General features: G+C 41.6%; 4 protein-coding genes across 4 annotated transcripts; 1 reads left to right on the top strand and 3 right to left on the bottom strand.

The window, feature by feature from the left end:
- Positions 1-67: 67 nt before the first annotated feature.
- Positions 68-6,948, bottom strand: LOC307088207 (adhesion G-protein coupled receptor G2-like). Its single transcript, XM_079754024.1, has 17 exons — positions 6,900-6,948; positions 6,631-6,706; positions 6,388-6,474; positions 6,195-6,242; positions 5,964-6,092; positions 5,718-5,831; positions 5,393-5,540; positions 5,027-5,195; positions 4,588-4,722; positions 4,385-4,495; positions 4,278-4,314; positions 4,023-4,123; positions 3,608-3,732; positions 2,372-2,640; positions 2,148-2,235; positions 1,343-1,626; positions 68-882 (listed from the first exon to the last, which is right to left on the bottom strand). Exons 2-17 carry the CDS (start codon positions 6,680-6,682, stop codon positions 782-784), a joined length of 1,998 nt encoding a protein of 665 aa, XP_079610150.1. The 5' UTR covers positions 6,683-6,706; positions 6,900-6,948; the 3' UTR covers positions 68-781.
- A 1,217-nt stretch (positions 6,949-8,165) lies between these two features.
- Positions 8,166-11,130, top strand: mtif3 (mitochondrial translational initiation factor 3). Its single transcript, XM_079753752.1, has 4 exons — positions 8,166-8,259; positions 9,054-9,510; positions 10,072-10,223; positions 10,366-11,130. Exons 2-4 carry the CDS (start codon positions 9,057-9,059, stop codon positions 10,621-10,623), a joined length of 864 nt encoding a protein of 287 aa, XP_079609878.1. The 5' UTR covers positions 8,166-8,259; positions 9,054-9,056; the 3' UTR covers positions 10,624-11,130.
- A 104-nt stretch (positions 11,131-11,234) lies between these two features.
- Positions 11,235-18,242, bottom strand: heca (hdc homolog, cell cycle regulator). The gene is made up of 5 exons (XM_079753751.1): positions 17,809-18,242; positions 15,111-16,275; positions 13,395-13,561; positions 12,121-12,275; positions 11,235-11,762 (listed from the first exon to the last, which is right to left on the bottom strand). The coding sequence occupies exons 1-5, from the start codon at positions 17,963-17,965 to the stop codon at positions 11,598-11,600; spliced, it is 1,809 nt and encodes a 602-aa protein (XP_079609877.1). The 5' UTR covers positions 17,966-18,242; the 3' UTR covers positions 11,235-11,597.
- A 683-nt stretch (positions 18,243-18,925) lies between these two features.
- Positions 18,926-21,831, bottom strand: abracl (ABRA C-terminal like). The gene is made up of 3 exons (XM_079754015.1): positions 21,740-21,831; positions 21,199-21,264; positions 18,926-20,702 (listed from the first exon to the last, which is right to left on the bottom strand). Exons 2-3 carry the CDS (start codon positions 21,257-21,259, stop codon positions 20,518-20,520), a joined length of 246 nt encoding a protein of 81 aa, XP_079610141.1. The 5' UTR covers positions 21,260-21,264; positions 21,740-21,831; the 3' UTR covers positions 18,926-20,517.
- Positions 21,832-21,864: the final 33 nt, after the last annotated feature.

The following is a 21,864-nucleotide window of genomic DNA, read 5'->3' as shown; positions in this document are numbered from 1 at the left end:
CATAATGCCCTGACCAAGCTGAATCCTTTGGCTCGGCAAGTGCTGAGAGTTTAAAATGTCCACATGGAACAACAGCATTAGACCGACAATGCTTAAGCATCCCACATTTAAACAGTAACATTACAACAACAAGCCTACATGGTGTATCATAGTTAAGTCATAAACCATTTAGGTCAATAGATAGTAAGGCTTGGCTAGCAAATGGCTGAGCATTAGTGGCTGTGCTCTAGCCCTTTAATACATAATGACCAACACAATGCATTTTATCAACAGTTTATTCAAACAAATTCTTACTTGACAAACAAATAATAAGCCATTATTAAACTACCACGTCTATAAAGATGATAAAATATATTGACCATCAATAACCTTGCCCACCAATTGCTATTTATCCTACAATTTTACGACCCCCTATTATCAAGAACATAAGTATTTGCATAACTGCTGCACAATTACCACACAATATCAGTAGCTAATTAAAAAATAATGCAATACATGACAAATTACACAGCTCATTAACTAATCCGATTTTAAACATATCAAACTCAAAATTGGTTACTATTACAACGTTGCAGTTGATTACGTGAGTAACGGCACATACAACGTTTTGCGGTATAACTCGATTCAATGGGTTATATTATTGGGCTGATGACCATTCAATCGAGTGTCAGTGTTTCAAACGGATGGTAACAGAACCCAGGTCATTTGAGTAAGGCCTCATACAACACAGCAGGAAGAATGGCATCATGACCACAAAGGGGAAAGTTTGCATGCGCCTGCATCATTCAGTAACATCGGTCATGTTCTGGCTGCTGCTACCGGAGCTCTCGACTTCATGTACCATTTCACTGGTTTTGTAGTAGTAAAGAAAAAGGAAAAAGCCTAAGAGAAGGGAACAATGTTACTCAAACACTATGCGTGGGGAAGAAACTTCATAAAACCATGTGTTGGCCAGCATATTGGGATCAGGTTGGTCTACTGGATCTTTTCCTTGACGGTGTCTGTGGCCAAGCTTATCAAAGGTTCTCTTTTGTGTTAATTCCAAGGAAGTTTTTTTTATTTGCTTACAGGGAAGCACTATTTGGGCGGTTATTCGAAATACATGCCTCTCAACTTGTAAAGTGCGTCACTTTAGTACTTGCAATGGAAGAGCAGTGCGGCTGTTTAATACCATTGTTTTATTTTCCCTATCTAAAGGTTAAATAGCCAAATAGTTTTGGAAAGATTACCCAGGTTATGACGGAAGGAGATCCAGAGAGCACCTAGGGTCCACCTATGTCTTGCATCACTCCTCTCTAACACAGAGAGTCGCTTTTGGATTAATATGAAAGTGTGACCATACCTTGGAAAGAATTGAGAACGGTGAAGATGTAGTAGGAGGGCAGCCGCAGGACGCCATGTGCAAAGAACGCAATGCCCCACGTGACGCCCAAAGCGGAGCACAGTCCAAAGACACTCCAGATGCCTGCGCTGCTACCGCCCGTTCTGACATTCTCTGCTGGAGACGTTTTGTTCAGGCAGAGCCAGGATAGGATGACAATGAGGGTCGAGAACGTGAAGAGAAAGACCACGGCGTAGTAGGTGATGTTGATGATGTACTGGATCTCACCATCTGTCATCCAGCACCTTTTGGACGGAGTAGGTAGCGTTAGCTCGCTGACTGGAACGGTAAACCACATACATAGTTCACTTTTTGCATTTGTTATATTGTTCTTGATGTTTGAAAACAGTTTGTCGAGATATCGACCACTCATTTCTCCAGTCTTCAAAATGGTTGTAATTGAACACTGAAACCTCAATCTAAATAGGCATATATAATAAGGTATATATATGGAGAGTATGAGACTGATTCATTTATCTAAAATAAGGTTTTGATGACTGTAGCAATGACGATTCTACACACCACCTAGGTGACTTTTACTGGGCTCATCCATAACAAGGAAGCAGAGTGGTTGTGTTGGAACTGGTTTATTGCCAAGTTTGAGTATAATGATACACAGCAGCTGGTCTAACATACTGCCATGAGTGTCTGTGGTTTAACCTGTACCTCTGACTCGGGCCAGGTGAGGCTGCCTGGAACAGCCATCATCCACACACTCTCCACAAAGACCTGCACCTCAAGGGAATCATTTAGGCTTAATACTTACATGGTAGTCTTATGGCCTTCCGAAGCAATGGCTATCTCTCCATACTTTCCCAGAATTAAAAGGGTAGCCACCAATACAATTGGAATTGCTAGAGACAGAGTGGAGGACAATATCCCATTCCCATAAATCCACAAATTCCTCCATAATCATGACTCATATATGTATACTCTTGACTACCACTCTCAAACAAAAAAAACAACAACAATGGTGAAATTTCAACTCACCCCAGGCTGTGACAGACACTTTGAGTATGTAACGCTGGATGGAAATGTTACCACCATAGTAGAAGTTCAGCCAGAGGTGAAAGGCATTCATGGCAAACCATGTGAAGGTAACCAACATGGAGTAGTGCATAAAGACTGCCATTGCCTGGCAGCCCCAAGTGCTGTGAAGGTTTGCCACCCACGTGTTGGTCAGGAAGGAGAGGTTGAGCAGGAACAAGGCAATCATCAACTGTATCAGGACCTCTTTGCTCTTGCTGGCCTTGGTCCTCCTAGGAATTAATATATGAACAGTACATATAAATAAACTGATTTTTAGTGCATCGCCATTATATTTCATTATCCTGAAATGTTGTATTTTTTTTTCATAATGCCCATCCATTCATCTATCTATGACCCCTTCCTGGAGCATGGCCTGGCCTGCACTGCACTGTAAGTCCTAATTATCTTGGTCGTGTGGTCGGGAGCTGTAAGCTACCTGGTAGATTCACCCCAGGGGAACTTGTCTAGGGTTGATATAGGTTTGGAGGTTTCAATCAACATTGTGCTTAACACACCCTCTTGGCTCTTCATGGTCCACTGGTTGCTCTCACCATGGTTGCCTATGGTGAGAGATAGCTCTGGAGTGCAGCATCTGTACTGCTCTTCTTACCCGACTGCCACCGCAACCCTAACTCCTACTGATGGAGGATGTAAGAAGTTGGATGGATAGATGAATAGATGGATGGTGTTTATAACCACTGACAGAACCCGTACAACCAGGGCAGTACAAGTTCCACATTAGTTGTAACCTGTTCTAATGCATAGAGGCCACCCGTTGACATCCATAATTTCCATAGGGTCAACATTTACATACCAAACAGCCACAACCGTCTGTAGGGGATCAACGCTATTTCCATTTAGCTACCATGCATGGTAGCTAAATGTTATTTTGCTCTATTATTGTAGTTATCATTGATTGATATCATCATAACAAAAATATGTTTTTATATTTTGTAACGCTATCAAAACCATACTATTATTTTTTTTGGTGACTTCAGAATGTTTTTAGTTTATTTCAAGTTTGACCCACTCTCCATGCCATGCATATCATTGTTAAAACTGTCGGAACTATTTAGTTATTATATTATAATACGTTTATTTATAAATGTATCGACTTTTATAACAACTTATTTTACTTTCTCAACATTTTATGACATCTCTGACGGCCAGTCATTAATATGCAATCACTATGGTTACCTCATCACAAAATGCATGAAGAAAGCTATGACCAGGAAGAAAATCGACAAGCCACATCCGATGTAGGTGATGTAGTTGAGGGACTTTAGGTCAGCTGCCGAGATGGTTGTATTGTGGAGTGGAGACTGTAAAAACATTGTATCATATAATATTGTAATTGTATTGCCGTATTTTTCGAGGAAAGCAGGTTAATAAGCACCAGTGGTGATACCCATTGTTAATCCTGCACTATGTTAAGTTTCTACTGCAGCTATTTACCCCATTCAAATATCTAGACAGAACAACGTTTTTCAAGAATTAAGCGTGCTAAAGCAAAGGTCAATCCATCCAGGGAAATGGCATGTTAAAATGGTAAATTTGTTGTGCTAGTAATTTTTCGAACAACATAAATGATATTGATTTGTATGCAAACCACCATGATCACAGCAAAGAATGTCAGGTGGGAGCACTGGCATGAAACATTGTCTCCAGACCCTATTGTGTCACATCCATTCTCTGTCCAGGTTGGCAGACTACCTGCACGGTCGTAAAGAAAATATGTTTTCATCTCACTAAATAACAAGTGCCAGATGCTTCTGTCAGAATGTATTTTATAGCTTTCGGAGAAAAATAATGCGGGAATATCTGTAGATGATGAAATGAAAGTAGAGTGGAAAACAAAATAAAATACCTTCACCATTCCACGAACGACAAGATGGTATCCCTTCCTAGAAATAAAGCATTTAAAATAAATAGATTCAAGATCTTTTTTTTTTTTAAGCCCCCTTAATGGCTTACCTCTGTCACATTCCTGAAATTTAATTTAATTCTGTCGCTGAGATTGGTTATGGCAGTCCCCATGTCAATTGCTATGACCTGGTTGAGCAAGACAATGCTGTTTAACTCATCCTGTGAATGGAAAAAAATACATGAATAGAAAAAAAACACATTACATACATTTTGCATCTCGTCGGTTTATTGTATTTGTTTTTCTTTTTTACCTTATCCATGTTGTTGAATCTGAAAATACCTGCAAACGGAACAGTGGTGTTCCGTATGTATGCATCTTTAAATGCTTCTTTTGTGATCAAAACAGATACTGCACAGGTAGATAGATATTTTTCATCATCTGCAATCTGTTGAAATGTCACAGGTAAATTGTCAATGGGATAGTGTTTTGTGGGGCAAAGCACAGGGGAATAAAACAGTGTATGGATGAGGATTACATTAATGTAAATATTGCATGACAGATTGTGGATGTGAAATACTGTAAGAAATGTAACTTCCAATCTAAAAGTTTAGAACTATGTTTTCATTACTGAAATTTTTATTTCATATGATTTTCTAATAACAAAAAATGAACATTATAGGAACCTAATAGACAAATAACCTTTACAGTTACATCAATGCGAAAGGACGAATTTTAATAGGCACACTCACTAGCATATCGCTATTTTCCTCACAGCCATAGCCAACAGAGACCCCACCCATCTCGTTGATTTCAAGCTCATCTTGTTTCACGATGACGCCCTTGGTGGCACCAATGGACACGCAAGCCGAAGACTCATTCATCTTAGGAAGGAACAAGCCCAAATTATTCATCAATTCCCTGTAACAAAGAAATGGGATAAAATTAGCATTATTACTAATATCATTATTATTATCACTACTATTATTATTATCCTTATCCTTATCATTATCATTATTATTATTATTATCATCATTATTATTATTATTTTTTTTTTTATAAAAGTCTGTGCATAAATACAACATGCCTATATGTCCACACTTTAATAGGGTTCTTACGCAGCCTTAGCAGAGTCAGTTCCTTCCCCAGTGTCCTGATTTTCAGATATTTCTTCTCTAGGTCTCATCCCTCTATTCTTACAAATATAGCAGTTGCTTGATCCATTGGTTTGTATGTTGATGAAGTAGTAAGCATCGCCACTCATACCTAAACAACAACAACAACAACAACAAAGCAGTATGGACATAGGGTCCAGATGGAAACCGATTACACCCATCACAATTAGCACGCACAACAAAGACCAACTCTAACTCTTACTCTTAACTCCAAGTTTACTTTAATACTTTGTTTCTTGCCACCAGTTTGAGGTAGGCCTATACATACCTTCGAACCTCTTACAGTATTCCCCGTTTTCATCTACAGGACCCTTGCATGTGTCCCCTTTCTGGAAAGAGGTGCACTTGATATTTACTTTAGCACAGCGGCTGCTTTGAGATTCTGGAAAGCAAAATAATATATATATTTTTTCTGCACAATTGTTAAATTCATTCATTGCTTTTTTCATTGTGAACAAAATATTAATCTGTTAAAAGGTGAAAAATAACTGCCAGATTTTTTGGAAATGTACACCTATTTGACATGTATTTTCTATTGTTCTGGTGATGACACGCAGAGCCTTCAGGTTATCGAAGAAGGACTTTTCAATTCTTAGATGTGAATCATCATTGATGCCCACATCATTTTTTCTCAGGAATTTTCCTAATCATGAAATAAGGAAACACACGTTAATTTTCACATTCAAGTTGGAAAATATCCAAATCCAAAATAGAAGTACAATATTAATTGTGTGCATGTGCTTACCCTGCTGCTTTCCATCTCTCAGCTTGATAAAACAGACATAATCCTGGCCTGGGCAGAGAATGTTGAGGAATGACGCATTTGGAAAATGCAGCAGAGAAAAAAGTTATTTATGCAAAATATTTATTTATACTTGGTTCATCCTTGTCAAAAACATATTTGAAAGGAAAAATAACTATAATTTTTATGAACTCACAATCATTTCCAGTCTTGGTCACAATGGTGACAGAATTCATGCCAGTTTTGTTGCATGTACATTTTTTTTGGCCCATGCAAGACAAGGCTGGGCAATAAGGGAAACCGAAGTAAACTTCTCCAGATAGGCATTTCATTTATCGTTGAAGATTACATTGAACATGTGTGTCATACACAAATGTAAATACTGAATCGCTGAAGTACAACCATCCCATTTTTTATTGAAAAAATGTTGTTTACTCACAAGCAAAGTGTGCCACAAGCAAAACCAGAGGCATCCATTTATTTTGGTCCATGATTTTCCTCTGATGATATGACCCCTGAATGTTTCAAAGACCACATTTTAATACACATAGTATAACTTTATGAGACACCCTACTTCCACACCTACAGTTGACATGCTCCAAGTGAAGAGAAGAATAATGCTGCTTTTCTCAAATAGACTACAATATATTAAATGAAAACAACATCCCTATGATATGACATCTGAATAACCAGTGTTTTAATCCTTACCTGTTTGACTGTACCAGAAGTGTTGACCGTTTGCTGATGTATTTTTAACCCCTAACACTAAACAGTTATTGTGTTTACCCATGTGACCCAACTCTTAATTTGCTTAGCAAATACATTTGAACAATAACCTTGCCTGACAAACTCTGGGAGTTTTTTCAGGTGAGGATAATACATGGGAAAAAAGAAAGCATAATGCAAAACAGACGTTATCAGACAAATGTATATATTGCACCAAAAGTTCTCTCCAACTGTGAGAGGCCCAGTGAGGGGGAGTAACGGAATACATGTACCGGCGTTACGTATTCAGAATACTAATTATTGAGAATTATTGAATTATTGAGATTATTTAGAATACAGTTCGACCGGTCCACCACCGCCCCAGACCGAAAAAAAATGTTAGATGTAATAGCAAATATCTTTCGCATGAACATACCCTTATAGTCTTTGTTCCACTACAGCAAATTATATAAAATAGTGCACTTTCAGGGAGACTTGGGCCTAACACATTCAGCCAGTTTGAACAGAAGAACACTCCAGAATAGGCCTGTTTAGTAAGCAGGATTTGATGCCGCATTCCTACACTTATAAAATGCAATTTAATGTGGAAGTATTCAGAATACAATACTCAGATTGAGTGATGACACGGAGTACGTTACATATTACATTTTTGGGCATGTATTCTGTATTCTGTAACTGGATACATTTTAAAAGTATCCTTCCCAACACTGGAGAGGCCCCTGTGACTGAGAACACTGCGGTACACAGCACACGCATCTAGGGAAATTTATTAAAATAATTTGCATTCAGGGAACAAGAACCACCACACACACGTACATACAAACGCACACACACACGCGCACACACACACACACACACACACACACACACACACACACACACACACTTTGTAGTGGCTATAGGCTGAGTGAGATCCTGTGTGAGGATGAACGAAAAACTTTAACCTTTCACAGTACTAAGGTAAGATCTGTTCTAACCTTCTTGTTTTTTGAGAAATAAGGTTGTAGTACAACTTAAAGTATTAAATATGAACTAAAACATGAAAATTTTGATCTAAAAAATGACATTATGAATCCCCCCCCCCAGTTTAATCTTTTATTGTGCTTTGATCCGTTTTAAATAATACGATAAAGGAAATTAAAACAACGAATATGAGTTATTTAGGATTTCCATTATTCATACTTATGTACAGGTGGTGGCGGTAATGAGCCTATATTTTGTTTGGCCTCAGTAAAAAGAAGAAGAAGGGCGGAACACAACACTCGCACGATCCCCAATGGTAGTTGGTGGTAGGTCGACCACCGTGGATTCACCATGAGCAGAAGGAAGCTTTGACCTACAAGTGAGTTAACACAGCAACGTTAATGCAAATAAATGTCAGCGTACATGTAATCGTATTGTGACTGTATTGGTGTGAAAAGGATGTCCAATTTGACCTTCTCTTAGCATAAACAGTTACATATGACATATGAACCAGCAGTCACTGAATTTGCTCAGAGAACAGAACGACGTTCCTCTTGAAGCAGTCGCTCAAGCAGTTAACTGGACATACATCAACAGTATATCAGTTGTTTGTAGTGTGTACTTGCAACGATGCTATTGTGCTTGGTAATTTGTGTCAACACAGTCACAGAGAGTTAACACCCGACTCTCACTCTGTCTGCCACGTTACTTGTTATGCATCCACTTTAACGTTTAACAAAATGTTATTTTGATTAGTCGTTTTGATTAGTGTAAGGCATTTAGGGCAATCAGGACCATGACGGTTAAGATGATGAACACACCATGAGCATATTTCTTGTTCAGGTATTAACATTTAGAATTGTATCAGTAATAACATTTATTACCATTTGCTAAAAGTATTATAGACCAAAAAAGATTCAATGCTTTGTTGGTTTGCTGCAACTGCTAACCTTCAGATTATTTGCACTTTAAAGTAAATAAATCAGGATTTAGAAATGTTATAATATAGCATAAACGGAGAATACACAAGCAAGAATACAAGTGACTTACAAACCAATGATTCTTGATTGAAATGACCACCTTTGACCCACCTCTTCCAAAAGGTTTTATTTTGGGCCAATATACTACAACAAAACATCCATCTGTTGAGACATCATGTCGCTCTCTCTCCAGGCTATGTCTGCCACTCATCTTCGCTGGGCTTTGAGCCTTGCAGCAAGGCGAGCGGGCCTCAGCTGGACCGCTTCACCCAGGGCTCTTCCATCGTGCAGGGAGGAGAAGGGCTTCCTGCGTGGCCCTCCCAGCGCCCCTCCGGGCCCCGGGTGCCACTTCTCGACGGAGGCCGGCGTCGTGCCCCCTCCCAAGAAGAAGAAGCAAGACCCCGATGCGCGGGCCTCCATCAGCAGCGTTGGCCGCAAGATCCACCAGCGGCTCCTGCAGGTGATAGGCGTGGGGGGGGAGAGCCTGGGCAACATGCACCGCAGCGACGCCCTCCGCCTCATGGACGAGCAGGGCCTTAAGCTGGTGCTGGTGGACGACTCCGCCGACCCGCCCCTCTACCAACTGATGAGCGGGCAGCAGATCCACGCGGAGCAGCTGAAGCTGCGCGAGAAGCAGAAAGCCAAGCCCGGTACTTTGCGCTTTGTGGACATTTTAGGGCTCTTGCTTTTGTGTTGGGTTCCGAAGTGGACGCGCTGCTTGTGATCTTTCAGGTGCAGTGCTATTGGTAGTCCCACACTTGGCTCATAAGGAGGCAAAATGTGGGTGCATTTTACCCACAGCCCCTTATAATGGATTCTTTGGATTCCTTCTTTCATCCTGTTTTTCGCATACTCAGAAAATTCTGCAGACATGACACAAAGCCAACATGCATCATTACTTCACTAACTCTCTCTATCTGAGGTGCCCTAATTGTGGATATTGGACCAATTGGCTTTTGGAGGGGCCTCTGGTACCCTCTTCCCAAGTTGTTCAAAATTTAGCATTGCTTTGTATTTTTGGTTTCTAACTGGTTTGTCAAATGGCATTGGTTTACACGCCATTTTTTGGAGTGAATCAGAAATTAGGATTTAGTGCAGTCTCTCTTGTGACTTTGTTTTAGTGTTTGGCTACTCCGCGCAAGTTCCTCAAAGTGCACATGCTGACAATAATCGGACTCAAGGAATCTGCACTTTCTGTCCACTTTGCCCAGCCGCTGTTCAGGTGAAGGAGCTCACCTTTTCCTCGGATATCGCCTCGCATGACCTTTCGACGAAGCTGAAACAAGTCCAGAGCTGGCTAGAAAAGAAGAACCACGTGCGAATCACACTGCGGGCCAAACGCACAGCATCCAAAGTCGCCCTGGTGAGTATAGCAATAAGGAACCACTGGATTGGTTCTCAGAGGAAAATAAGGCAAATGAATGTGACATGCTCCAAAAGAAAAATATATAAATTTATAATGCAATTGTTTATGTCTTTATTTCCCCTCTGTTTTGAATGCACAGGACCAGACCCTGGACGACATGGTGCAGCAGATGCCGATGACGGTGGGCTTCGTTGCCAAGCCCAAAGTCATCAGAGACGGCAGGGCCATGTGCATTCTCCGCCCGCCCTCCGCCAAGGAACTGGCGCCTCAGAAGGAGAAAAGCGAACCGCCACCACTGCCGCCAACAGACGCTACACCACAGTGCAGCGAGCCCGGATCGCCTCCCGATAGCCCTGCTGGCCCTGCTGATGCATCAAAGGACCAGGCACAACAGTAGCCCGAGAGAAGGTCTATGAACGTTTCGGTCGTTTTGAGAACACTCTACTATAAGGCTACTTAGTGAATTATTGTACGAGGGTCATGTACATTGAGGTACACTTTTGGTTTTATCACCATGCTGTGTGGAGGAAGAAAGGTTGGCGATAACAGTGGTCTGGGATCATTCATTGCACTTAATTAGTTCCAAAGTCTGTGATAAAGGAACTATCTGGCAAGACGATGGGCGAAATGACGCCCTTCCTGCATGGCTGTTAACCCGTACCCTGTTTCTTAATGGCAGGATTTCGCTGTCAGACCAACAGCTTTTCGAGTATTTTTGTGTGTAAATGTCTCACCAGTTCCTAGTGTGGAATCCTGCCTACATAGAAAGTCTGGTTAAGCAGTTGTACTTGGTACAGGTTTCTTTTGTGTATATTTTCTGATTGAGGTCTGACGGAGCTCTGCAGAAGAAGGAAAATCAAATTGCAAAGATGAAATTGATAATAAATTATGAATAAATAAATAATTGGGTTAGAATGGACAGTTTCTACCAAGAGGTTTGTTAATTAATGAGACTGAGTTGCAAAGGTTAATTAACGCATTTTATGATAAAGTCGCCAATGCAATAAATAAGGCCTACATTTTACATCTTTATTCCAGATTTATTGTTTTCATGTTTTGTAAAAAAAGAAAAGGGAACAATTTTGGCATTCAGATACATTCAACTGTCACATTTAAATGTGTTTGACTGAAATACTAGTTTCACAACCCTTCGAGTGTAGCAGTACTTTCCCTCTGAAGCGTAAAGACTCTGTCTTAACGCATTCAACTTAAGCCGTACTATCTATTTCTACGTTAAAAAAAAAGTGGAGAAATATAAAGGAAACATAGGCACTGCAAGGTCCGTTAAGACCTTTTCCAAGGTACGATATTTCTGTTTTCAACGAATGCTAATGAAAAAGCGACTTCACTAGCATGCATGTGCAACATTTGTCAATAGGCCTCGAGTACTTTGAACGAGGAGAAGGGTTTGACAAAGTGGTAGTCCAGGTTTCCGCAGTGGGGGCACTGTTGCACATTGCTGTATTCTGAGAAGTACTGCATTCCCACCCGCACGTCCACCACTGGCTTGCCACAGTGCTTGCAGTTGAGACGGGCCTGCAGATATAAAGCAGATGTACATCATTTTGTTGTGCAATGTAATGAACTGCAACTACTCCCAATGTTTGCGACATTCATAGGACTTTTGTTGCATTTTGTTTTTCTTGATCAAAGTTATTGCCCGTAGCTTCAACTTGCAAATCCCTATTGGTGGCTTTCTGATCAGCTCAGGGGGCTCGCCATGTTAACTATGGCAACATACATTTCAGCCAATGAAAGAGCACAACTGCAGTAACCCGATTTACCCAGTTTGGTGCCCTTGCTCAACTTTCAGATTTAGCGCTTGGTTATTCTTTAGCATCTGATGGGCTGAAAACTCACACTCGAACTCACACACACAGTACCGTAAACCTACCTGGCAACAAGGTGTTGCAGCCAAAATGTCATATGTGTACATAGTGCCCAGCTGGTGCCAGCTGCCGTCCCACCGCGACTTGCACTTGATGCAGACAATCTTGTGGACGCCTTCCAGACAGTCCACACAGATGGCGTACAGGTGCATCAGTCTACCTGTTGAGGAGACATGGTGGATAGAACAGTGGGCTAAGTCTCTTGTTTGTCATCAGCAGCCACTTGACAAGAACATGAAACTGAACTGCAAATACCATTGTGGATGCTGTCTGGTATGGTAGGGAGAGGCCGGGGATATGAGTTAAGGTACAAGGACACGCAAGTGTTAGATTTCACGTTCATAAAACTGTTTAACGAAAAACATATACATTAAACATTCTTTCTATTTTAATGTATATGTGTATGTTACATTTTATATAAGTACAAAAAAACTAAGAATTATTCTGTTTCTTCACAAAAGTGTTTAGGAACTGTTTTACAACTAATAATGACAATTAGCTAGTCAGATCACAGGGAAATCACAACTTCATTTGCAATAATGCTTTGAAATTACATTTTTGTCAAGATTGAGATATAATAGTTTGTGTTGCACAGCCATTAGATTGGAAAGAACACTTGAGGTTTTAATTTTGAAAGTTTCCTGGATTCTAACTTCTGACACATTGTGACTAAGTGAAATTATAGTAAAGTGAGATGCTCTATTTAGTCTATCTATGTAAGCAGCAATAGCTGAGATTTCAGAGTTGTAAAGAGAGAGAGAGAGCAAAAAAGAGTGGAAGAGAGCTATATTTTGACACTAAACCAAAAAAATCTCTTTGTATGCTCTGTATGCTCCCTCCCTCCATACGTTTTTCTGCAAATTAGACCTGCCTCATTTCGCCTGTTATTGACCGGCCAAATGTATTCACGGAACAAATCAGGTAGGGGATGATTGGTCAGAAATGAGCATTGAGCTCATTACACTATTATACTCTACTTACAGAGGCAGGCGCAGTAAACTAGGAACAGATATGCTGCGAGAGCATTTCACTCACTAATAGCTGACGGATGACCATGCCATTTTGGACAAATTGCAATTAAAAATTGCTCTTACATTTGACCTACAGCCGCTTTAATCCTAATATATTTCTTCCTGTGTCAGCTTGCACCAATTATGCACACCTTAGCATTCAGACGTGACTTTGAACACCACTGTCAGCCTTATCTGTTTTCGACAAACGATGGATCCCATCAGTCAACCTCTGATCTGCCAAACCCTTGACAAAGGGACACTCTGACCTTGAAGGTGGCAGGGGACGTCGTACTCGATCTCGTCGTGGCGCGAGGGGCTCAGGAAGAGTGTGCCGTCGACCAGGGGGAACTGCTCAAACACGGGCAGGGCCCGGTGGCACAGGGCGCAGTTGACCACGTTGCGCTGGCTGGCGCTCAGGGCCGACAGTATAAACCTATTGGACCACACAGAGGGCCTTATACACTCTATTGGGTCCTACGATGGAGGATATTACAATGTGAAACGATGGTAACACTTTAGAATTTGATTGACAATGATTAACCATTGATTCAAATTGGTTAATGCAGTAATAAGCATTGACTCACAATTAACTAACAGTTAACTTATGGTGTAGTTATCATCTAATTATGGTGTTTTCATTTATAAAATAAGTTACGGGTAATGGGGGTAAAATAATGGGCTAATAATTTAATTACGTTTAAATAAATACCTTAGTTAACATGAACACCTTTAGTAAATTGAACTGTTAGGTAATGGTATGCTAATGCATATTACTGGATTTACTAATTTTAATGAATGGTTCATTGTTGTACCCTCATGGTAAAGTGTCACGGAAACAATTTGCACATCCGCTATATTTATATCGTTCAACTCTATTAGAAATACATCGCTACAGGGAAAGAGAAAATGTTCTTTGACTTAGACCCACCTGACACACATTCACCTCATGCAAACAAATGCACAAAGTGTGTACACCCATAAAGCAGTGAAGGTCAAGCCGAGTCAAGTTTCTTTGTTGCCCTTAACAATAGTTCGTCTTAAAGGCCTCCCTCGGGAAAACTCCCCAGAATCTAGCAGGTGGAAGGATAGGGATGGCAATGGGTGCCCTTAACGACAGACGTTAAATTGTAGCAAGAATAACAATCAGTAAAACAATGTTTTTAATCTGTTTCCTTTCTCTTGACAAATGTGTATATTATTTATATATATGGGGATATGTTATAAATAACTTCCATTAAGTCTAATCCAAGAAGACCCCTTTGGTTCATGAAGTTATTGTCTCTGGTTTCAGTTAAAATCTGTTACGGTGATCCACTTTTTCTTTCCATTCAAACCATGGCAAATAACTTTCTCTCTGGTCTGGCTTGAGAAAGGAATGCATGAATACATTAGACCTCAGTTGAATTGGGACACATAATTTAATGCTCCCTGCTGTGAACTTGCTCATAAACAACCCAAATGAGGGAATCAGTGATGAGTCATTATAAAGCCATGTAGAAACTGTCCACATGTTACCAGCGGTCGAACTGACCGTAGAACGTCCTTAGTGTGTACAAACATTTGTGAACATAAACTATAACCATAACTGAAATAAGCAGTGTTTCCATTTGATCCGTTTAAATAATGACGCGGAATGGTTGCAACGAAAAGAGCTCGGAGCAAATCTGTTTTGGTATGGAATGCCGATGTGAAACATCTGGTCGTGTAGCCCACACTCAGCAAAATTGTTTGCATTCACGGATCATCCGTCTTTATTATGACAGATGGGGTAAAGTATTTTGCAGCTGCAAGTGGCAGATATTATAGGTATGAAATGACATCAGTGTCTGGGATCAGGCAGGATGGAAAACAAGGAGTAAGGAAAAATGATGCAAGTGAGTAGGACCTACCATGTAGGCAAGGTGGGTAATTTGACGATAATGCATGACAAAACACACACACACAAAGACACACACACACACACACACTTCACGTGTTCCTACCTGCGCAGCTCCTCCCCCTGGCCTGCCTGTGTGTCGTCCTCCATGCGGACGTGGTAGGTGTTGAGCTTGTGGCGCGGGACGTGTGCAAACAGCTCCGAGAGGTCCAGCCTACGGAGGAACTGGACCGGGTGGTGGTGGTTGAGGTGGTGGTTGAGGTGGTGGTGGTGGGGGTGGTGGGGGTGGGGGTGGTGCGGGGGACCGGCGTCGTGGGCCAGGCGGTGGGGGAGGGGCAAGGCGAAAGCCAGGGGGAGGACGGTGCCTCCGGCGTCCAGGTGGGACACCGCCATCCCTCCGCTGCGGCTGATTGCCCCCCCGGCCCCGGACAAAAGGTGCTTCCTTTCCATGAGCACGGCCGACTTGAAGAACTCGCCGAGGTGGCGGGACCCTCGGGCGGCTGGCCCACCCCCTCCCACACCCGCCCCGAAGGGGGAGGCGGCGCCGCCGCCGCCCGGGGAGAAGAAGGGGAAGCCGGCGGTGGGGGACTGTCCCGGGGAGCCGCAGGGAGACTTCTGCAGAGCGCCGAAGGGAAACGTCCCGCCCGGGTTATGGTGGTGCCCTGGGTACCCTAGCCCACCTCCTCCTCCCCCACCCGTGGCTCCTCTCTCGGATGAGTTCTGCCGCTCCAGGGACTGCCTGCGAGGCAGCTCCTGGCTGGAGGCTCTCTGTATCAGCTTGCCACCACCAACTCCTCCCCCCGGACTCACTTTGCTCTTCTTGACCTCGTCCAGGGCGAGGCCGTCCCAGCCGGCAGCACCCCCCGCTGCTCCTCCGCAGGCCCCCAGCAGTCCCCCGGAGCCGGCCCTGCTGGAGCTCCTCTCTGTGGGCTTCTTCTTGCGGTCGTCCTGCGCACGCTTCACCTGGTACCAGTCCGTGTCCTTGCGCAGGTGTCCCTGGCCGCAGCGGCAGGAGCAGAAGCGGAAGGCCAGGTCGTAGCCCTTCTTGGTCCACATGTTCTGCCGGCACTGCTTCTCGTTCCAGGAGCGGGCGCGGCCGATGCAGTTGAACTGGATGAGGATGGAGCTCTCCCACTCGTAGAAGCACTGCAGGTGCATCCAGTTGCCGTAGGGGCAGAGCTCGCTGTTGCAGAGCACGCGCTGGTAGTCATCCTTGTCCAGGTCGATGGGGCGCGCCAGGCTGCAGATCAGGGGGGTGGCGCATGGGGCTTCTGGGGGATGGGTGTCAGGGGGCGGGCGGCGGGAACAGAAGACTGAGTCATTAATTGAAGATTTGAGACTTGTGGGAGAACATAGTCATGTTACGCAGTACAGTAAGGATAATCATAAGCTACATCTTCTGCTTCATTAACATTGTCATCATCAATTGAAACCTTCATTGAAAATGAGAAAATATTGGGCAGAATGTGGGAATATGCCATACATGCCATGTATGTAGTATAGTGATTATAGATTAGTTATCAATGTTTAGTGAATGAGAGAAGTGTGTTTAAAAAGTTTTGGTAAAAAAAAGACATTAACCTAATTATGATACATCATAATTACATGGCACAACTTCGGAACAAAAAACTCTGCTACAGCATAGTGTGTGTCACACTGTTCAGTTTGTCATTAACTTTCATACCTTACTCAGTTTGGGACTATTCAATATTGATATGAATATAGAAAACAACAATAATATTATCAGGAACTTCAGGTTCATTTTAAGAGTAATAATATGAGAACAAGAGATTCATTATAAAAAAAACATAGCCATCCATAGACACCCGGTTCATTTCTGCCCAATCAGGGCATCTCATACCCGATCTCTCCGCCTCCACCACAGGTGGGTGAATGCCACACTCGACGGAGCAGACACGGAGGGAGGCAGGGTGCAGAGAGGGAGGAAGCTTTTCTTTGGGGTTTTAGATTTTCAAAATACAGCCCAAAATACTTCAAAATCTCTTTAAAATGCTCAAATCTTCCATATGTTTATGTTTAAGAGAATTTTTTCAAAACGATTCCAGCTCTCTATGCGTGAAACTTTAAGAATCACACAGAACAGGAGACTGTTGTTTCGATTGTCTTTTGTATAGAAGAAGGTCAAAGTTGTAAGTTCTAAGCGACAAATTAAAACGTATGTGTAGGAAATGCTGTCTTATTTGAAATAATAGTCTCCAGTTTCTCTCTCTATTTCAAACACCCCCCCCCCCCCCCCCCCGCCCCCCCACACACTTCTAGGTGCGTTGTAACTTTTGTAGGCTACTACATGCGTACATCATCATATTATAATAGTTCATCGCAACTGTTCCAAACAGACTGCAACTGCGACGATGGGCACATGTGCATAACGTTACAAAAATAAGTAGCCTGTCACTCTTGCTTATCCCGCCCCGATCGAGTGAAGTTGATTTCAGTGCACGCCAAAGGTCGAAAAGACGCTAAAAAGAGAATTACACTCAATGAAGGCCATAACCCCCCCCCCCCCGCCCCCCCAAAAAAGAAACTGGAAACGGTGCGCGTCATAAAGACGAGACAAAATATGTCGGGCCTTATCCAATAATATATACTGCCTATAAATATTCGTCTCTGCACCGATTACATTTTAAATCACAACTGCATCAAGTGTTTATAACAAAACATTTGCAGCCAGTTAACCATAACTCATGCAACTCGAGATCACATTCTTGAATGCGACTGAGGAGAAACCATTGCATCACAGGCTGCTTTATTGTTATAAACATTACACACTAGACCACTCTTACCACTTGTGCGCCCGCTCCGAGGTGCAGCAGTCGCCCCCACTAGAGCTGCTGTGGCTGCCCCCCCTGTTGCAGTCGCACTGGCTCCATTTTCTTGTTCATCTCCGCTGCTGTTGGTGCGTTTGCTTTTCTTCCCTTTGATGTTCTTCTGGTTGGGCATTTTACAGCACTGACACCAATGTATTTACAGGCACTCTCAACGACTGTCAGCGACTGACATTTCTGCTGATTCCATGTTGGGCTACCTGTCTAAAATGGAGGCTTCTGTTGGTGCCGTCTTTCTAATATAAGACGTGGTGGCGAGATTGTCTTCTCTATGCTAATGCAAATCTACAGTCTTATTTTCATGCACTCTAGCAGTGGTTATAATGCTAGTCTAGAAAGGTAACCTATGCAAAAGAAGGCGTGCCCGTCTCTTGTTTTGATTCCTGCTCTCTCCGTGCTCGCCGTCAGTTGCTGTTTTCTGCCAGCCCCTGACGTCACAGCGACCCGCCCATAAATAGAGAGCGACCAGCGGAGTCCCAAACATTATTAGTGACGAGCAGGTTTTGTGACCTGACCTACCTGGTACAGTCATTTTCTGAAACCTGTTCAGATGAGCATGAGTGTTATGATCGGAAGCAATATGGAAAATTATTTGAACAATGCAAATTATGTATGCATTCAAGATTGTTTCAACAGGCGGTGGAACATATTCCAACATTGTAATCAAAAGGTTTTTCAATTTCTGTTCTTGTAGTAAAAAACATTACTTTGAGATAAAAATGTTTTATGATATTTAGAATTAATGTTATGTTACATAGGTGCGAAATTGTTCATACATAGCACGATTTATTTACCTAATCAGTTCGTTAGAAATAATAACATCGGAATAGATTTACATCAAAAAGGAACTTTGCTGCAATGCATGCCGTAGGCTCATTCGGACATGCATTGACATTTCAAACTAATCCAAATATCAGGATACAACCCCTCCTCAGCTATATACCTACTCAAAGTTGAACATACAACGACAAACATGGTAAGAAACTAGTATTACTAGTATTCTGTTGGACTGGTATCTGAAAATGACAGTCACACTCAATATTAATTAAAAATGATGAATCACAATAATCATTTTTTCTTGATGATTTTTATTACAACCCGTTTGGATGTGTTTCATTTCAATGATAACGTTTTTGAATGTAAAGTGTGCAACAACCACCAAGTCAAAAGACATGGGTCATATGACATCAGAGTTCCCCTTATCCTGATCAAAGACCATATAGCATATCATTTACAGTACTTAAAGGACATAAACACTCAGCATCAAGAATAAGCAATGTGATATAAGAGAAAAGGGGAGTTTGAGAAGTAATGTAAAATAAAGTAAATATAACAAAAAAAATCTATTACATCTAAGCAATATGTAAATTTGATATTTCCTAAACACGGACATCGTGTAGACGATATTCATCTATCACAAGTCTTTGAAACATTTTTATATTTGATCCTGAGAAACAACATTGCAAAAGCTCCATTTGGCAACAATTGAAATGATAAGACATTTGCAAAGGTCATACAATGGAAATCACTTTGTTGTTCAACTTTATGAACATTCCCGATAGGTACCCTCAGACAGTGGTATGAATACAAACATCAAATTAAATAAGTCTGGCTTTAGGTATTTTTGTTCCCCGTTCCTTGAGATTGAAAAAGGAATATTGGTCTAACGTCATCCTATTACAAAGTACACCAGAGGTAGTAAAAATCACCCAATGTAAACAATAAAAAGGGTCATTTGGTGACCCATGGTGGACCCCAGCATATTCACTTTAGGAGAACCTGTAAGGCTTGGTTTCAAGAACATATGTAGCCCTTTGTGGTCTAAAATGAAACCCAGTGGCTCTGTGCAATCCACTATCCATCTCTAGAATCAGCCCACTGTGCTTGTGAGTGAGACTTTTTTGTTGAGATTGACGGCCACATTTCCTAGTACATTTTCACCACAGTGACATACATAGTATACATAAAAAGGCATATCTTGATATACGTTTTGCATTCCTGATCTGTGCGTTTATAGTCTTAAAGGTCCATAAAATATGCGCGGCAGATCGTTTTTATGATCCATGGTTGCTGGACTGTTTGCGCACGTGAGGGTGAACTTTTCAAAAAATGTGATGGAAGTTAAATGGAATTTGTGACCGTTTTCAAACCCCAAAGCTCATTAGTGATGTAGACGTAGCATGGTGTCTTGCCAGCTTAAGCAGTTTGGTCACTTAGCAACTTATACAACGGCCATGCTTGTTTATTTGAAATCTGGGTCTAAAAGATAAAGAGCAGATCTGGTCACATCACATCAGAGTATCTTTAAGGCTCCCAAATGGTATTTCATTTTTTTGGCAAATGGTCACACTTGCCCAGGAGAGAACAAGCAACAAAAACAAAAATAAGAGGGTCAAATAAGCTGTATGTAGCTGTAATTCAATGTCAAATAATTAAATGGTCACCAAGCCTAACTGCTGGGCCTTGACAGACACACAGTCCTTATAGAAATACTGTCAACCAATCACAGACATTTCAGTCAGTGATTGACGAGGGCCACCTCGATGAAATGAGGCGATTGATCCGAGCTCATGTTATTGCTAAAAAGTAAAGTATTTGGAATGATTCACATGACCCAGATATGCTCAATGCTGACCCTCCCCCCCACACCTCGCTGAGTGAGAGGGGTCACTCAGCGAGCAGGACTACTTCAACGTTATCGTGGACCCCTTGTAGTAGCAGCTCCCCCTGAAACGTAATGATCTTCCTCTTTTTGGCAGCCCGCAATGTGCCAACAAGTGCCTCAAAGATGTTGGCGCACCGGGTGTCTTCGAACAAGACCCCGAACTTCACGCTTGTCTTCCCCTCGGCGTCTGCATGACAAAGGATTGCTTAGTAGGATTGTGAGAATAACAGTCACTGTTCGCCTGTCAGATTAAGCAAATATTGCTTAATCTGTTAATGAGGCTCTCACAGGGGATAAAAGCAGAAAGTTTTAAATCGACACTATGTACGTCTTTTCATTAGCAAACTCTAGTGGCTTGAGTTACAGCTACAATTGTATGCTTTTCGGACTGTCGTTTTCCCATGTTGGGATGGAAAGTCACGGATTGGTACGTTCAATTCTTAAGAAAGCAGTACAAAAGTTACATAGTGCAGTTTTAAAGACAATGCAATGCATTGTGACAAAACAATTCACTGATTGTCTATCACTGTGTCTCTCTTATCTGCGATCAGCCTTGATTAGGGCCTGAATTGAGCATATATATAGTTATAATAGTCTCTATAAATGCAAAGCAATCTGTGAATTTCCTAAATGCATTGCAGAATTAACCAATTCATAAATACAAAAACATAAATCTCACTTACTTGGACTGCCAAGACGTTTGATTTCCTCCACAAGCATTGAAACTTCATGATCGACATTCATTTTAACTAAAGGAGTGACAAAAGTAATTTACATTTATCAATTGATCAATACATTGCTTAAAACAAGACAAGACGATAGGATGCAAAATAACAATGATTAATCTTTGATTTTAGCTGACCAAATATAGCCACTATGGTTGAATGTAATGCGGAAGTGAAAATCGTGGCACATTTGCAAATAATTGAAGTACCCAAATGTGTTACAGTTATGGCTCTTCTAATGTAACATTGAGACTCAATTTATTACGTATTCCTGTCAAATAACAGAACTTTCCTAGATTTAAACATTAAGACAAACAGATATCTGAAAGTAGACAAAGCTTCCGACTGTTAAACGCCCGTTACCTAATTTAAGCCCTGGGTAGACTCAATGAAATATAGCCATCAAGAATGAAATAACCTCATTCGGTAAACGGCAGTAGCATTTCAGCAAACACTAGAACACAATATTGGTATGTTATAGTTTAAAGCGTTGTATTACCTGAAGATGATTTTTTTTCTTAGGAGCTTGTCGAAAGAGATGTGATTGCGTCTAGACAAGAATCAGGAATTTGCCCCTCCCTCTACGTCATGTCACCGTGGCCCAATAGGAAAAGAGCTGTAGAG

This window comes from Pollachius pollachius (assembly GCF_949987615.1).
Source record: "Pollachius pollachius genome assembly, chromosome: 16".
NCBI lineage: Eukaryota > Metazoa > Chordata > Actinopteri > Gadiformes > Gadidae > Pollachius > Pollachius pollachius.
The sequence above is the reverse complement of the archived record's forward strand: the minus strand, read 5'-3'. Positions and strand labels throughout refer to the sequence as shown.

Bases quoted from the DNA above. Each gene is read 5' to 3' on its own strand.
- mtif3 (XM_079753752.1), top strand. From the start codon at position 9,057: ATGTCTGCCACTCATCTTCGCTGGGCTTTGAGCCTTGCAGCAAGGCGA. The intron at 9,511-10,071 runs GTACTTTGCGCT...CACTTTGCCCAG, and splicing joins GAAGCAGAAAGCCAAGCCCG to CCGCTGTTCAGGTGAAGGAG. The intron at 10,224-10,365 runs GTGAGTATAGCA...TTGAATGCACAG, and splicing joins CAGCATCCAAAGTCGCCCTG to GACCAGACCCTGGACGACAT.
- abracl (XM_079754015.1), bottom strand. From the start codon at position 21,259: ATGAATGTCGATCATGAAGTTTCAATGCTTGTGGAGGAAATCAAACGT. The intron at 20,703-21,198 runs GTAAGTGAGATT...TTTGTCATGCAG, and splicing joins CAAACGTCTTGGCAGTCCAA to ACGCCGAGGGGAAGACAAGC.
- LOC307088207 (XM_079754024.1), bottom strand. From the start codon at position 6,682: ATGGACCAAAATAAATGGATGCCTCTGGTTTTGCTTGTGGCACACTTT. The intron at 4,723-5,026 runs GTGAGTGTGCCT...ACATTTCAACAG, and splicing joins AGGAAAATAGCGATATGCTA to ATTGCAGATGATGAAAAATA. The intron at 4,124-4,277 runs GTATTTTATTTT...ACGACCGTGCAG, and splicing joins TCGTTCGTGGAATGGTGAAG to GTAGTCTGCCAACCTGGACA.
- heca (XM_079753751.1), bottom strand. From the start codon at position 17,965: ATGCCCAACCAGAAGAACATCAAAGGGAAGAAAAGCAAACGCACCAAC. The intron at 13,562-15,110 runs GTAGGAACACGT...GTGGTCCAATAG, and splicing joins CAGGGGGAGGAGCTGCGCAG to GTTTATACTGTCGGCCCTGA. The intron at 11,763-12,120 runs GTAGGTTTACGG...TTATATCTGCAG, and splicing joins CTGCAACACCTTGTTGCCAG to GCCCGTCTCAACTGCAAGCA.